General features: G+C 51.4%; 1 protein-coding gene across 1 annotated transcript; it reads right to left on the bottom strand.

Moving 5' to 3' along the window:
- Window positions 1–1,384: 1,384 nt before the first annotated feature.
- On the bottom strand, window positions 1,385–14,657 carry ASCL5 (achaete-scute family bHLH transcription factor 5). Its single transcript, XM_031013611.3, has 2 exons — window positions 14,557–14,657; window positions 1,385–3,323 (listed from the first exon to the last, which is right to left on the bottom strand). Exon 2 carries the CDS (start codon window positions 2,816–2,818, stop codon window positions 2,198–2,200), a length of 621 nt encoding a protein of 206 aa, XP_030869471.2. The 5' UTR covers window positions 2,819–3,323; window positions 14,557–14,657; the 3' UTR covers window positions 1,385–2,197.
- Window positions 14,658–15,469: the final 812 nt, after the last annotated feature.

Raw genomic sequence — 15,469 nt, 5'->3', positions numbered from 1 at the left:
AGCCTCCACTTGGCTCCCCGCTGCCGGGCCTGAGCTCCTGAGGCCAGGCAGCTGTCATTCCACCCAGCCCAGCCAGTGACTTCCCAATCTGTCCCCTGAGGAGGGTGGGGGGGTCGGGGGAAGAACTTACACACAGGCCTGGGATGGGGCAGGGGCAGTGGGAGAGGGAGAGAGGATGGAAGGTTTCAAGCTTGGGGCAACAGAGGTCAGGAATGGGTAGCCTTGGATATGGAACCTCAAACTGCAGAGTGGCCCCCTCATGCCAAAATTAGGCTTCCCCCTCCTCAGCCCCATGACATTGTCTGGAGAAGGCACTGGGCAGCCTAAGTCAGGACAGCTCCACAGCAGCCCCTACCCATCTCAGTATCTGCACCATCAGCCAAAACTCCCCAAGCATACCCTCAACCCACCCGCACAAGCAATCCCATGTCAGAGAAACAGTAAACCCCTCTCCAGTGGGCTAGAAGGCTCCCAGAACAACCCTGAGTGTGCACACCTCTGGCATAGCACCTGCACTGTGGAGCATCTGCTGTGTATCTTTCTTCCCCACCTCCTCCCATCCCTACAGGTGTAAAGGTTGTGTGCCTTATCTCTGGGACTCTGGCCCCTTCTCTGCACAGTCCCCCTATGTACTATGCTCCCTGTAAATGTTCACTGAGTCCAGGCATGGTGGCTCACGCCTGTAATCCCAACACTTTGGGAGGCTGAGGTGGGAGAATGGCTTGAGCTCAGGACTTCAAGACCAGTCGGGGCAACGTGGTGAAACTCTGTCTCTACAAAAAATACAAAAATTAGCAGGGTATGGTGGTGTGTGTTTGTAGTCCCAGCTACTAGGGGGGCCAAGGTGGGAGGATCAGTTGAGCCTCGGAGGTTGAGGCTGCAATGAGCCAAGATCCGGCCACTGCACTCCAGCCTGGATGACAGAGTGAGACCTTGTCTCAAAAAGAAAAGTTCATTGAGGATAGCCACGGTAATCCCAGCACTTTGGGAAACCAAGGTAGGTAGATAACTTGAGGTGAGGAATTTGAGACCAGCATGGCCAACATGGTGAAACCTGGATTCTACTAAAAATACCAAAGATTAGCGGGCGTGGTGGTGTGCACCTATAATCCCAGCTACTCTGGAGGCTGAGGCAGGAGAATTGCTCAAACCCAGGAGAAGGAGGTTGCAGTGAGCAGGGATTGAATCACTGCACTCCAGTCTGGGCAACAGAGCAAAACCTGTCTCAAAAAAAAAAAAAATTCACTGAACGCCTGAGCTAACAACACTGAATCTTAAATGTGCTGAGCTAACAGCGAACCCCACATACCCTCCCAGCAAGTACTCTGGACTGGGAGTGGGAATAAGAAAGGGGCACCAGGAAGGGTGAGGGTAGACAATGATCTAGGAATGAGAAAATTCAACAATCCTTTTATTTAGCTCTTTGGTGCCAACACAGTGCCTATGTACCTATATGCACACCCCCCTCCCCCAAGGCTTACAGTCTGAGGGAAAAAAACCACAGTCCCCACCCAACCTGGGACAAAACTAGACGACCTCATGGGGGGGGGCGGGGAGGGAGTAACCCCCCCCCCCCCCACACCCAGGAAGCCAGAGAACGCCACCAGGGCACACAGGTCGCCTCTGCTGAGTCTGTAGGTTCGGTCTGGGCTGAACGCCAGCAGCAATCTGGCCTCCCATCCCTTCCTCTGGGTTCCTTTCTCGAGGAGTAAGCGTGCTCCCAAAGAAGTCGCTAGTATTTGAGGCCATCTGGTGGAGAGCAGTGGCATGGTAACCGAGGGCTCAAAGTCGGGCTCGCATCCCGGGGACTCGCAGAGACTGGGCTGCGCCTGCGGCCAGGAAGGACGGAGCAAAGCCACCTGAGGCCGAGCGGGAGACAGACCCAGGGATGACCGTCCTGGGGAGCCCCTCTGCACCCCGGAGGGGACGCAGGACGCCCGGAGCAGTCCCAGGCCCTGCCCCTCGCTTCACCCACGGAGCTCCTAGGTCTCTATCGTGCCCATCGCACCCGCTGCCCTGCACTTCCGCCCCAAGCTGGTGGAGGAGGGAGGGTGTCGCAGACACGGGAGCGCCGCGGACCTCCTACAGTCACCGTCCTGCGGCGCATCGCGGGTGACCCAACAGCCTCCCGCTGCTCCCGAAAGTGGGACGGGGCCGGCGGATCATCCTCCAAGCCGCGGGGCGGCCACAGGCCCGATCAATGGCAGGATTCCTCCGACTCCAAGAAAGGCGACGGGGAGAAGCAGGAGGACTCGGATGACTCCGGCACCATGGAGGAGGGCGCCCGGGCCTCGCCGTCGCCAGGGCGGTCGGGACGGGGGGCGGCGGGCGGCGCGGGGCAGGGCCCGGTGCCCGGGAGGCCGCGGGAAGCGGGGGGCGTCGAGCCGTCGGGGGCCGAGCTCAGCAGCTCTTGCAGGTACTTTATGTAGCGGATGGCGGCGCGCAGCGTCTCCACCTTGCTGAGTCGCTTCTCAGCCAGGGCGCCGGGGAGGTGGCCGCGGAGGCGCGCGTAGCCCTCGTTGACGCACTTGACTCGCTGCCTCTCGCGCTCGTTGCGCTTCTGGATGAAGGCTGGCTCGAAGGGGTATTCGTAGACCCCGAAGGCGCCGGGGAAGGGCACGTAGGGGAACACCCCCGCATAGGCGTCGTAGTAGGGCGGCTCTGCTGGGCCCGGGTACAGCAGGAAGGGCACGTTGCCCAGGGGCTCGGCGGGGGGCAGGGGCGCCTGCCGGGGAGGGGGCACGACGCCCAGCTGCATGCAGCTGGGGGGCCCCAGAGGCCTCCGGTCCACCAGAGCCCGGCAGAAGTTATTGTTCATGGTGCCGCGTGGAGCTGGACCCAGAGCGAGGCTCCCACCGAATGGCCCCGGCTTGGGGTCTGCACCGTCTCCACCAGTGGGGCAAGTCACATCGCTAGCAGCAGCTCCTGGGTACCAGGACTTGCTAGGGCCTCTTTTCGCCCTTTAGGGTGGCTTCCAATAACTCCCTAACAAGAGCCATCGCCCTAGACAAGTGTGGCCCCTCTCAGGAGGTCGGTGCACGCCTTCTCAGAGCCAGCCCATGGAGCCGCGGAACTCTGAGGGCCCGCACCCCGTTCCGCAGCACCCATGGGCGTGGCCACAGACCCGCGCGCCCTGCCTCTTGCTGCCGCCCAACATGGGCACCTCAGGCCTAAACCACGGGCTCCATGTCCTCCACACCCACCCCAGCGCCTGGTCCTTGGTCCTCACGGCCTTCGGGATCCCCGGGCTGTCCGGGGTCCCCAAACTGATGGCTGCTGTTAGGAGTGCGCCAGCTCAGTGGAGGGAGTCCCCGGGAACATTTCTAAAGAAGAGGAGAGGAGAGTGAACATATCAGTTAGGAAAGGCCTGTATTATGGGCTTCTTTGTATCATCCCCACCCGCAAACGGGATTGTAAGCTTCATGAGGAGAGGCGGTTCGCTACTGAAGGGGCACAGATCTGGGTTAAAATCTTGTGCCCACTCCTTAATAGTCGGGTGACCACTTTGAGTCGTGGTTTCCATAACGGAAGGGCAAGGGAAACATCCTTGACCAGGAAATTAATAAGATATGAGAATCAAATGTGAAAAAATATATGCAAAAAACACCTCCTAAAGGGCATAGCTTATAAAAATGCCCAGTTTTGTCATGTCCCTTGAGAGTGGGGGATTAAGTCTCATCACTGATCCCTTCCGGGGTCTTACATCTAGAAGAGGGTCTGAGACTGCTTATTGGATTAGCAGCAGCAGCCGTCAGCCAATGAGGGAAGCCAACTCTTTATGGAAAGGAATGCCTCTTTGATAACAAGGTAGGTGTTGCTGGTCCATTCAAAGCCCTCTGTCTGGCAGAGACAGTCATCAAAGCCTTCCCTGCCCCAGTCCCTATGGTCTGGGATACACCCTCTCACCCCACCCTGGGTTTCTCCATGGCACCTAATGGAGGTGTCTATTCTTTCACCTGTATGCCCTGAGCCTAGCCCAGCCCCTGTTGAGTATTAGATGCTCCACAAATACATGTGGAATAACAGAGAGAGGATTAGGCAGAAAGCTGGGTTTGTCAGGGTGGGACTGATTACACGTAGCCTTTCATAGGCTTTAGGAAGTTGTTATTTCAGAAATAATTGGTGTGTGTTGAGTTTAGGTGCCACCAAGCTTCATTGCATGTGGTTATCAGATCCAAGTTAGGTGCCATTTTGTCTAGGAAACCTCTCTGATCGCACTCCCCCCTCTTGTGTGTGTCTACAGTGTTCCATAAGTGCCATCTTAGCACTTATCACACTACTCTATTATTTTTTCACTCTTCATAAAAGATGATCAGGACTTAGCGAGTGAGTGAGTGATGGGCAGCATGACACCTTGGCCACTGGGCACGGCCTCTCCAAGAGACAGAAAGGAGCTAGCTCTCTCCCTGACAGGAGGAGGTGGTGGCAAACTCAGATTCCTGAGAATGTCTCCTTCTGCACCCTCTCACCTCTGTCCTTTTTGCAGGCCCTGAGTCTGTTTCCAGTTAGCTTTGTCCTCCACACTAAATGAGGACCAAGAAAAATCAACAATTATTCTAAGCATCATGGACACTTAGATATGCTCTCAAAAGTGAAACCAGGCCGGACATGGTGGCTCACGCCTGTAGTCCCAGCACTTTGGGAGGCTGAGGTGGGCAGATCACTTGAGGACAGGAGTTCGAGACCAGCCTGGCCAACATGACGAAACCCTGTCTCTACTAAAAATACAAAAACTAGCTGGGTGGGATGGTGGGTGCCTGTAATCCCAGCTAATTGGGAGGCTGAGACAGAAGAATCGCCTGAACCTGGGAGGTGGAGGTTGCAGTGAACCAAGATCATGCCACTGCATTCCAGCCTGGACGACAGAGCAAGACTCCATTAAAAAAAAAAAAAAAGAGTGAAACCAAATGTCTGAGAATTCAGGACAAATTCACATATCCCTCCCCTTCTCAATGGCCTTCAAAGCCTCCCCGTTGCTTTCAAGAGAAAGTTCTAGAAAATGTCTCCCAAACAGACCCTCAGATCTCTCAGGTCAGTCTTCTCTGGAACTCTTTGCTCTCCGGATCTCACACTTGGCTTGTGCTGGCTCTGGTCCTGGAGGCCCTCTCTACATCTCTCTGCTTTACCCAGAGTCCTGCCATCCTTGATTCCAGCTCCTGCCCATCCTGACTGCCTGAGCTCTCCGGCTTCCAACATGGGGTGCATTCAAAGATGGCACATTCTTTTTAAGGTTGTGCATTCTATGTCTTCAACCAGAATGTAAGCAGTCAGAAGGCAGGGGCTAAGGCTTTTATTTCTCAGGTAACACCTATCAGTCCCTTGCTCAAAATGATTTTCTAGCAGTTCTCTTTTATTGTACAAATTTGGGATCCAGACTACACTCTCCCATATGATACCTGTCTATTCATATTTGACTTAATTATTTAAATTTAATTTGATAGGGGTCAGAAGTTTATGACAATTTTAACAAGTACAGCTTACTATTTGTTTATGTTGATTTAATATTCATAACTTATTTATTTTCCTCATATACTATTTACATTTTTTCATATGACAATTCAGAAAGGTGATTCAAACAAGAAATTTCACAGCTGGACTATGTATTTCTTAAGCCAATTCTGTCTTTACTGTTAGAAAAGAACTGATAGGCCAGGCGAGGTGGCTCATGCCTGTAATCCCGGCACTTTGTGAGGCCAAGGAGGGAGGATCACTTGAGCCCAGGAGTTTGAGACCAGCCTGAGCAACATGGCAAACCCTGTCTCTACAAAAAATTAAAAAAATTAGCGGGGTTTGGTGGCATGTGCCTGTGGTCTCAGCTACTCAGGGGGAGGCTGAGTGGGGGAGGATGGCTTAAGCCCAGGAGGCAGATGTTGCAGTGAGCTGAGGCTGCACCACTGCACTCCAGCCTGGGCAACAGAGCAAGACCCTGTCTCAAAAAAAAAAAAAAAAAAAAAAAAGAACTCATAACCTATCTGCAAGGTAGCATAGGGGGGTACACACCTGCAAGGGAATTGTGTTCTGCATCTATCACTGAATACCAGAAGCTGAGGAACACAGTGTAGCATATGACCATTAAGTGGCATGATTTTCATTCAGTAAATATGTACAGAGGGTCCTGGATATCCTGGGACTGCTCTAGGTACTAAGATAGAACAGCAAACAAACATTGTAGTGAAATAATAATAATAAGGATAATCATAGCTACACTTATTATTCATGATGTGCAAGACGCTGTGCTAAGAGCCTGATCTGAATCATCTCGTTTAATTCTCACGCCATCCTTGAGAGGTAGGTGCTAATATTGTCTGGTTTTACGGATGAGAAACTTGAGGCACATGAAGGGTAAGTCACTTTTTAAAGGCCCACTGTTAGGAATTCATGAACTAATAAAGGCTAATCCACCACCTCAGTTTCCCACCTCTTCCCTCAGTATTTCTACTAGTGACTTCTCATCTGATCAAAGGAACAGAGAGGTTTACACTGACCTAACAAAAGGATCTTAGTAAATTATTCCTGCTGGAGAGGAATTACAATTATAATGATAATTCCTGGAGGGGATGTCCCGCTGAAGATTCAAATTATAATGCTGTTATTTAGCTTCTGCTAAGAGAAGAACTAAAGGTCACCCCGGTCATCTTTTCGGAGGGTAGCACCCCCTTGAAGATGTGTTTGGAAGGTGGCCCATGGAGTTCTGCTGCTGGGAAGATACAGACTGGAGTATCATCAGACTGAGTCAAGCAGCAGGAGCTCCCTTGCCTGAGCTTAGAAAACCTGAGCAAGGGCCCCAGGAGGATCTATCAGTAGCAGGGAACCTACTCATCGGCTAAGTTCATGGGACTGGGCAGAACCAGCTTTCAATAGCGCCACGGTGTGGTGGTGAGACGCAATGGCGGCAACAGATTGATGAAATTCGCATCCCGACCCCAGCGGTGTCGAAGTCATCACTTCCTGTGACAGCTCCCTTTGGGGACTGTGGGTCCCTAGGTATCCTGGAAAATTCAGGGTAAGAGAAGACCCCTTAGGAAAAGCTACTGAGTTTTCTGTCAACATCTACTAATTTTCTCCCTGTGTTTGTGAAGCAATTCATATCACTTAAACTTTCACTATGTACACATACATAAAATACGTATTAATACAATTAGATGTATTAATACAATTAGATGTAGTTTGTTGTTTTGAATTAAAAATAGCAGTTGCATCAGCATTAGGCAACTTACTAGATAAAAGTGTGGCTCTGAAACAGTGGGAGAGCTTTCCCTCTACTCTTAGCCCCCATGATGACTGCTGAAAGAGCTAGTTGAGTGAACCCATTGATTGCACTGAGTAGGCACAGACTATTAGTTGCAGGCAATGCTGTCCACCTTTTTAAGGGGCCCTGGTTCCTCTCTGGGACCAGAGCCACTCCTTGCCCTCAGCAACCCCATTCATTACCAGCTGTACTCTAGTTTACTTTGCCCTGGGAAGCAGCCGAGCAGATGTGCTTGGCAGGAAGTAACTGCTGTTCCTCCCCAGAGCTTTCTTCGTGGTGCAAGCTACACTGAGCTGTTATGCCTGCAGTCTGCGCTCAGTTGTACCATGTACAGTTAGTTTGTTTAGGGCCAGCTATCATCAATTATTGTGCAAAGAACTTTCTAATCCTCAAATCTGACTTGCACCAGAGAGGGCGCATTGCCAGCGGAGGTCTCCCGGGCCTCCTTTGCAATACCTTGCCGATTCTAATTGTGTAGCATTAGTGTTTGCCCCACCAATATTAGCCCCTTGTTGTCCCTATTGCCAGAGGATCTCACTGTCCACACCCCTGGGGATGGCACATTATCATAACTTGCTGTTAATGGTTTCATACTCATCCCCTTCCCATCTCTCCCAGGCCTCTCCCTGGTGCTCAATGTTCACCAGGGCCCTGTCTCCCCACCCTCCTCAGCCTTATACTCTGCATGGGCAACAGGCAACCTGAGGGCCCTCTCCCCAGGGCTCTTCCTGTCACTGCCCCCAACCCAGGCTGTAAACTGTGAGCCCAAGAACTCTGGTCTTATCCTTCTTTGAGACACACAGTACACGCTCAGTTAAGTGTTTGTTGATTGACACTGGTGGGAAGCCCTGGGGAGGCAAAGGCAGATGTGAACTTTGAAGAAGCAGACAACGTAATTCTACCTTTCAGGCTTTCCTCATTGTCTTTAGCAGGACTGGAACCAGAGTCGGGGGTCTGAGGTCAGGAATTGGCTGAACATGTCTCTTTCAACAGGGAACCCATGGCTCTGAAGGAAGTACTGGGGAAAGTGATTCCATAGTCTTCTTCTTCTCCTACCACTCTGAGAGATTTCTGAGAGTTGACCAGTCCATAATGCTGCTTTTAGGCAGCAACAGGGAGACTGCTTCCATAGCCACCCCTCTACCCACTGCCGCCAAAAACTGGGAACATTTGTAAGGAAGCCCCAAGGACTCAGAATGACAACTCATTAGCTTTGTGGAATCCTCACTCATTCCCCTGCCTCTAGGCAAGGTGGTTGCTAAAACCTTTCCCCTAAGGGCTCCATAATTTGAGAAATGCAGCTCCCCGCATTTCCCTCCTTGGATACCCACATTAGCATCAGCCCTTGGAGGCCACGTTAGCATCAGAGGCCCTGGGAAGCCCTGCAGGTAAAGAAACCTGTTTGTATTTAACCCCCAAATTCCCAGTGGAACCACAGAACACTTAAAAAATGGTCTTAAGGCCACTAACATCAAATAGAATACACTTCAGGAAATTCTGCCTTTAAATCTCCAGGATAAATATATTTTTTTAAGAAACAAATAGGGGCTGGTGTGTGGCTCACACCTGTAATCCCAGCACTTTCGGAGGCCGAGGTGGGAGGATCGCTTGAGCCCAGGAATTTGTGACCAGCTTGGGAACCTTGTGCTTCTAGTCTTGTTTAAGTCTTACTCACCGCTACATTTTCCTTTAGGAATTCAGTTTTGTGTATGGTTTCCAATAGGGTTCTGTTTTAATTTTGTAGACCAATAATTAGCAGTGTCAATTTATTTAGCATTCATTAAGCAGGCCATCTTTTTATCACTAACTTGAAAAAAATCTCTCATTAAATATCATATTCATCTTTCATTAGGTTCTGCATACTTTAGTAGAGACCCTATCTCTACTAAAAATAAAAACGATTAACTGGATGTGGTGATGCATGCCTGTAGTCCCGGCTACTCAGGAGGCTGAGGTGGGAGGATCAGTTGAGCTCAGGAGGTGGAGGCTGCAGTGAGCTGTGATTGCGGCACTGCACCCAGCTGGGTGACAGACTCAGACCCTGTCTCAAAAAAAAAACCCCAAAACAACAACAAAAAACCAAATAGGAAATCTTACAATCTCCCTTGGGGGGTCTGTCACATAACCTGTAAATATTTCTAGAAGGATAACCTCACCACCCCCACCGTATACATAGTGAACACTCCAGACCACATATTCAACATAAGCAATCCTTTCAGAATCTTGACGGGTATAGTTTCAACATTGATGGGAGAAGGGGCAGCCAGGCCCTGTGACCATGAGCCCACATGGCACCTTGCTGGGTTAGAAAATGATGCTTCATGCTCTGGGTGGGTGTTGTGCAGGCGGGATTCCAGCCCCACTTGCCGCCTTAGCCTGCACTGAATGAGGAAGTACTATCCATGGGCCCCAGAGCCTGCTTAGCCCCTCACGCTGCCCTCCACGCCATCCTCCCTGCCTCAGGTTTGGAAACCTCTGTTGCTCCCCAGCAACCTGGCTGCATCCAGTTTCACAAAGAGAAAAGCTCACAGAGCTTTGACATGGGCTGACCAAGCCAAGTCCCCAGTGTGGCATCACTTTGCTGAGAGTCTTAAAGAAGAGAAACAGGGTGGAGAAGGACGGGCTCGCGTGGATTAGGTGCCCTCTGATGCCTGGTGCTTTGCGGCGTGTTCTGCTTTCCTTATCCCATGCTATCCTCACACCTGAGAGAAGGTATTACTGTTCCTGTTTACAAAAGAGGAAACAGGCTCAGAGAGGCTAGGAGAGCTGCTCAGGGTCACACAGCCGATTGAATTTACCAGGGTCTCATTGGGTTGATATGAGGACTTTCTTGGCCGGGCAGGGGTCCCCACCTTTTTTATGAGTAATGATTGTTACAGGATCTCCTGGGGGTGGAGCTGGGTGAGGAATTTAGTCCTTCCCAGTTCTCTGAATATAACTAGGCATTTGCAATGCTGTGGAGTCATGGGAAGATGTTCCCAGAGGCAACCACCCCACTCCTAAACCCTGAGCACGGGCTTTAGATTAAACTGGCCGGGATGAATCCTGGCGCTGCTCTTATTGGCTAAGTAGCTTTAGGCCAGTTACTGACTTCTATAAGCCTGTTTCCTCATCTGAAAAGTGAAGGTAATAATACCTACCTTAGAGGTTACTGTAAAGATAAAGGTAATGTATGTGAGCCACGTGGTACCTAAAAGCAATTGAATTAATGGTAGCTCTTATTGCCGGTAAGGGACGGGTGACCTTCAGAAAAGCTCCCAGAAGCTCTAGGACCCTTGGATGTGGCTAAGAGAAGCCCAGGACGGCAGGTGCCCCACCAACATTGTTCCACCAATGCTTACACCCAGTAGCTTCCCACAGTCACGTCTGTCCTGACAGAGTCTAAAAGGAAAATTCTATGCATTAAATGTCCGATTTTTCCCCTCCAATCTTTGAATGAAAAGGGTAACTGAATTCAAATAATTCTAATAAATTGAATTTATTCAACCGTGTGTTCTATCGCCTGCCAATCCACCTACCAAATAACATCTCCTGAGCTCCTTCAAGGAATCCTTCTGTGGGCTGGGGACCCAGCAGAGGACAACCTCAACTGCTGCCCTCAGTTTAGTAGAAGAGAAAAGGACTGCATTTTAGTGCCCACACATACCTAGCACTTACCTATATGCCAGCCGCTGTTCTAAGTGTGCTACAAAACTCTCATTACAACCTTATGATGTCAGGACTGATGGTATCCCCAACTTAGAGATGAGAAGAACAAGGCACAGAGTGGTTAAGCAAATTGCCGCAGGTCACACGGCTGATAAATGTTGACCTGGGATTCAAGGGATCCTTTCTACACTCTGGGACTGGGGCATCGTCATCCTGTCCAGGAATGAGTTTTTCTTAGCCCAGAAGAATAAGACTCAGATTCAGAAGAAAGTCCATTCCCTACATTACTCCCACTACCCCACCCCACCCAAGGGGAGGAGGAAGAGTCTATGGCTCAGGAGCCCGACACCTGGACTCTTGTCCCAAAGCCACCAATAAGTGCTAATGTGACTCTGCACAAATCTTACCATCAGATAAAACTGCTCCGTACTTTGCCTTTCGGGGAGTAGAAATACCTTCTGAGGAGTCCAACAACCTCACTGGGGGTGGGTTTTGGGGTTGCAGAAGGGAAAGGTGAGACCCTGGCCAAAATTGTGACTAGGAACCCAGTATTTAACTTGCTCTCTCTGGCTGAAGTGACTCACACTGCTGTGCAAATGCAAGTTACTGCAATTCCTGTTCTCATCATTGGTTACACACATAGGTGCTCAAGAGTGTTTCTGAATGCTTATGATTAATCAATGTTAATTTCAAAGAAGACAAAGAGGAAGGAAAATCATCCTATAGACACAGTGAAGTCATGGTCAGAATGAACCAGGCGGTTCTGCAGATGAAATCAGTTTGAATCCCGGAAATTCAAGCTGTGCCTGAGCCTCCCTTGATGAGGAACAGTCAGCCTCAGAGCTGGGTTCACAGGCTAGGAAGCCAGGGAGGCTGGGGTTGAGGGGTGGGTACCATGGAAGCTGCCCCCAAGGGTGCTGCCTGCCAGCCTCTGCCCTCTGAGCCACACACGCATCATCACTGCTGTCTCCTCCCTGGCCCTCCTGCCCTAGGCTCCAGTGCCAACCTCAAGCAGAGTCATGCCCTGGGGCCCATATTATTGCCAACTCAGGGGAACAGAGGAAAAAGGATTCTCACTCCCTTCTCTACAAAAAGGAGTATCCTTTGTAGGTGACGGCTATTTCATGGGGGAAAAAAGCCCTTAGGGGCCACAGAACCAAAGTTTGAGGGTTCCGAAGGAAGATGGGTCTGGTGGCCTCTGCAGATCATATTAATAGATCCAGAGAATTTGTAGGTGGGAAGTGACTGCAGCTGCAGGGCTGGAGGGGAGATGGTGCCCGTAATGAGGGAAGGAGATTCATGAACCAACATTGTTCAGCACTTGTGATGCTTCACACTCTGGATCTCATTCGAGCCTCAGGGTGTCCTTGTGAAGTGGGTGTCTGCAGCCCCCACTCCACAGGGGGGACCGAGGCCAGGAGAGCCTGGACCTGTGGCCAGGGTAGACCATGGCCCTGGTTCTCCACTGCCCCCACCCCAGTTTCCCCTCCTGGTGGCTGAGGCCCTCGCAGCTTCCTCTGTGTGCAGGCTGTCACTGGGATTCTCCAACCTGTCTCATGCATGCGGTTACCTGTATTTTAGAGGGAACTGGGGCTCTCTGAACTTGTCATACCTTGGCTTACGACCAGGGACTCTGGAGCCAGCCAGATGTGTCTGAGAATCCTGGCTTTGCCACTTCCCAGCTATATGACTTTGAGCAGGCCTATTCCATTTCCTCTTCTGTAGGCTGGGGAGAGTAACAGCACTCACTTCCTAAGGTTGCTGTGAAGTTCAAGGAGATCGTGCATGAAAACACGCTGGCATGCTTTGTGGCTGGGAAGTGCTCAGTAATGAACAGCTGTTCACACTCCCAGGCCTGGCATCTAGGTTCCCCGCAGTCTGCCATCCTTCTCTCCAACCTTCTTTTCCCCCATATCCCCAAATCAGCCCTCAGCTTCAGCGTGAACATGACTCTCTTCTCTCAAGCAGCCTCTGCGTTCTCCCCTCTAGCCCATGTTCACAGAGTTGCTCCTTTCCGGGAGAATTAGCCCCTTGCCTTTCCACTCATCCAACTCCTACTTCTGGAAGCTGTTTGGGTCTTTCTTTGTCCACAGAGCTTTACTACCCTCTCCTGTTTCTGCTCTTTCTCCTTCTCCCTGAATCCTAAAGCCTTGGTGCGTTGCTCTCAGTGGTCATAGTTCATTGGCGTGCCCTCGCCTTGCTGTTCACCTTGCTGTGCATTTGTGTCTTGCTCTTTCAAGGAGCAGGAGTTCCTTGAAGGGCAGGAACCTCATGCTCCCTCTGTATCCTGCGGGCCCAGCCCTGCCCCTGACACATACGAGGTGTCCAAGAAGTAGCCTGCTGTGGAGGGGTAATTGAATTGCTGCTGGATGAATGGCAATTGAATGGGCACAGGTGAGTGTCACCAGTCCATGACTGTTATAGCAAAGCAGGTGGTCTCACGAGCCGTGTCACCTTCCTTTAATGTCTGTGGTAGAGCAGCGATGCAGAGGTCTGAGCCTGAAAATACAAAACTTATCCATCCAAACTGCCTCCTCTGGGAGCAGGATAAAAAAGCACAGGCACTGAGTGGGAGGAAATGCTGTGTTCTAATGGGGACAGAATCTTGGCTCACACCGTAGGGAAGGAGACTGTTATTTACTAGGCACCTTACCATGTGCTAGCAATTTATTTATTTAATCTCTTCAAGTTCCCTTAGCTCTTTTAAAGTTAATTTTTTTTTTTTTTTTAAGTAACAGGATCTCACCTTGTCATGCGGGCTGGAGAGCAGTGGGACGATCATAGCTCACTGTAAACTTGAACTCCTGGGTTCAAGTAATCCTCCTGCCTCAGCCTCCTGATTATAGCTACACACCACCATGCTGGGTTGTTAAAAATTTTTTTGTAGAGACAGAATCTCGAACTTCTGGCTTCAAGTGATCCTCCCGCCTCAGCCTGCTGAGTGGCTGAGATTACAGGCATGAGCCACTGTGTCCCGCCCTCCCTTAAATCACTTTCTATTCCCATTTTACAGATGGGGAAACTGAGGCTCAGCAAGCTTAAGTGAGTTTAAGGGGGATCATATTTTTAGTAAATAGCATGATTAAAAACAACAAAAATATTTATATAACATTTATTCTATGCCAAGTACTAGTCTAAGCACTTTACCCATTTGATTCTCACACAGCTGTGAGCCATATACTATTATTAACCCACTTAACAAGTGAAGGGACAGAGACCTAGATATGCAAATGGCCTGTGGTCCCACAACAATTAAGTAATGGAGCTAGGGTGTGAGCCCGGGCCATCTCTCCTGTGGCCAGGCCCCTCACCACTGCTCTGCACCTCCTGAGCCTGCTCCCAAGTTCAGACCCAGGCCCAGCTCTTCTCCTGCCTAGACCCTTCACGTCGAGCAAGTCCATGGGAAAATGCCCGCTCAGTGGCAATGTCCTTGGCAGCACAGCTGATCTCACCTTCTCCCAGCACTGGTGGGTGCCGTAACCCCAGCCAGCAGGTGGCTTGGCTCTGTTTTCCTTTCCTTTGGGTAGGAAAGCCATCAGGGGTGACTAAGCCCTGAGTAAACAGTGTTCCTGGCCTCCCTCCTCCAGGCCGGGTGGGGCTATCACTATTTCAGGATCAAACTCGGGCACATCCCTCAGCCACCACCTTCGCACGGTTACCTCTCTGGGTTTGTTCCTCCGGCAGCGCTTATCCTGATCAGTGGCTCTTGAACCTCCTGGGGGGACTGCGGAATCTCCGGGGCTGCCCGCCTGCCCAGCAGCACCTTCAGCAGCCTCTGGCCGGGCTTTCCTGCCACAGCACCGGGAGCCAGGTACACTTTACCTGATTCAGCTTCAAACGGCAACACACCCAGAAGGGGAGGGAGGAGGGGCGGCAGGGGGTGGGGGCTCCTCTGATCTGGGATCAGCTCCCAAGGAGGAGAGAGGGCCACTCCTGGCCTCCTGTGATTGGCTGCCCTGAGTCTGGGCAAGCGACATGCAGCTCTGGGCTGGAGCCTAGGAGGAGTGGGGATGCTGTCCTCCAGGGTGCTGCCCTGCTGAGAGCCAAGGGAGGGGGACACATCTGGCCCAGCCGGCAGGGAGCCTCAGATAGCCTCTGGATGGAAGTCTGTACAGCAGGAGGGACTTGAATTAGCGCATAGGAAATGCGTCGTGAGTGTGAAGGGCGAGAGACCAGGAACACGCAGGGAGTCTCTTTTTATGGGAGAAGTCCTTATGGTCAGGAGAAGACAACTCTCTCTCTGGAGTGGCTTTCATGATACCAGTTTGGGGGTGGGGACTGTCAGGTGATCACTGGGCACTCCAGGGGTTGAACCGGGGACTAGGAGGGCTGCAGTGGCTCTCCAGGGACACAGTGCAGGGCTGGGGGGCACTCGCGCAGCCAGCCTCCGCCAGGGACTGCAGGGGAGCTGCACCGCACATGCACAAAGCTGCCTGAAGCCAGAGCTGGAGGGGCCCGTGGAGGTCACCAAGGCCATCCTCCCCAGTGGCCAGCTGAGGAAAGTGGCACCCAGAGAGGAAAGAGGTGTGCCCAAGGATACGCGGCCCACTAGATGAGCCTCCAGCAAGGCGA

The sequence above is a fragment of the Gorilla gorilla genome, chromosome 1, assembly GCF_029281585.2.
Source record: "Gorilla gorilla gorilla isolate KB3781 chromosome 1, NHGRI_mGorGor1-v2.1_pri, whole genome shotgun sequence".
Taxonomy (NCBI): Eukaryota; Metazoa; Chordata; class Mammalia; order Primates; family Hominidae; genus Gorilla; species Gorilla gorilla.
This window is presented reverse-complemented; position numbering and strand designations above follow the sequence as displayed.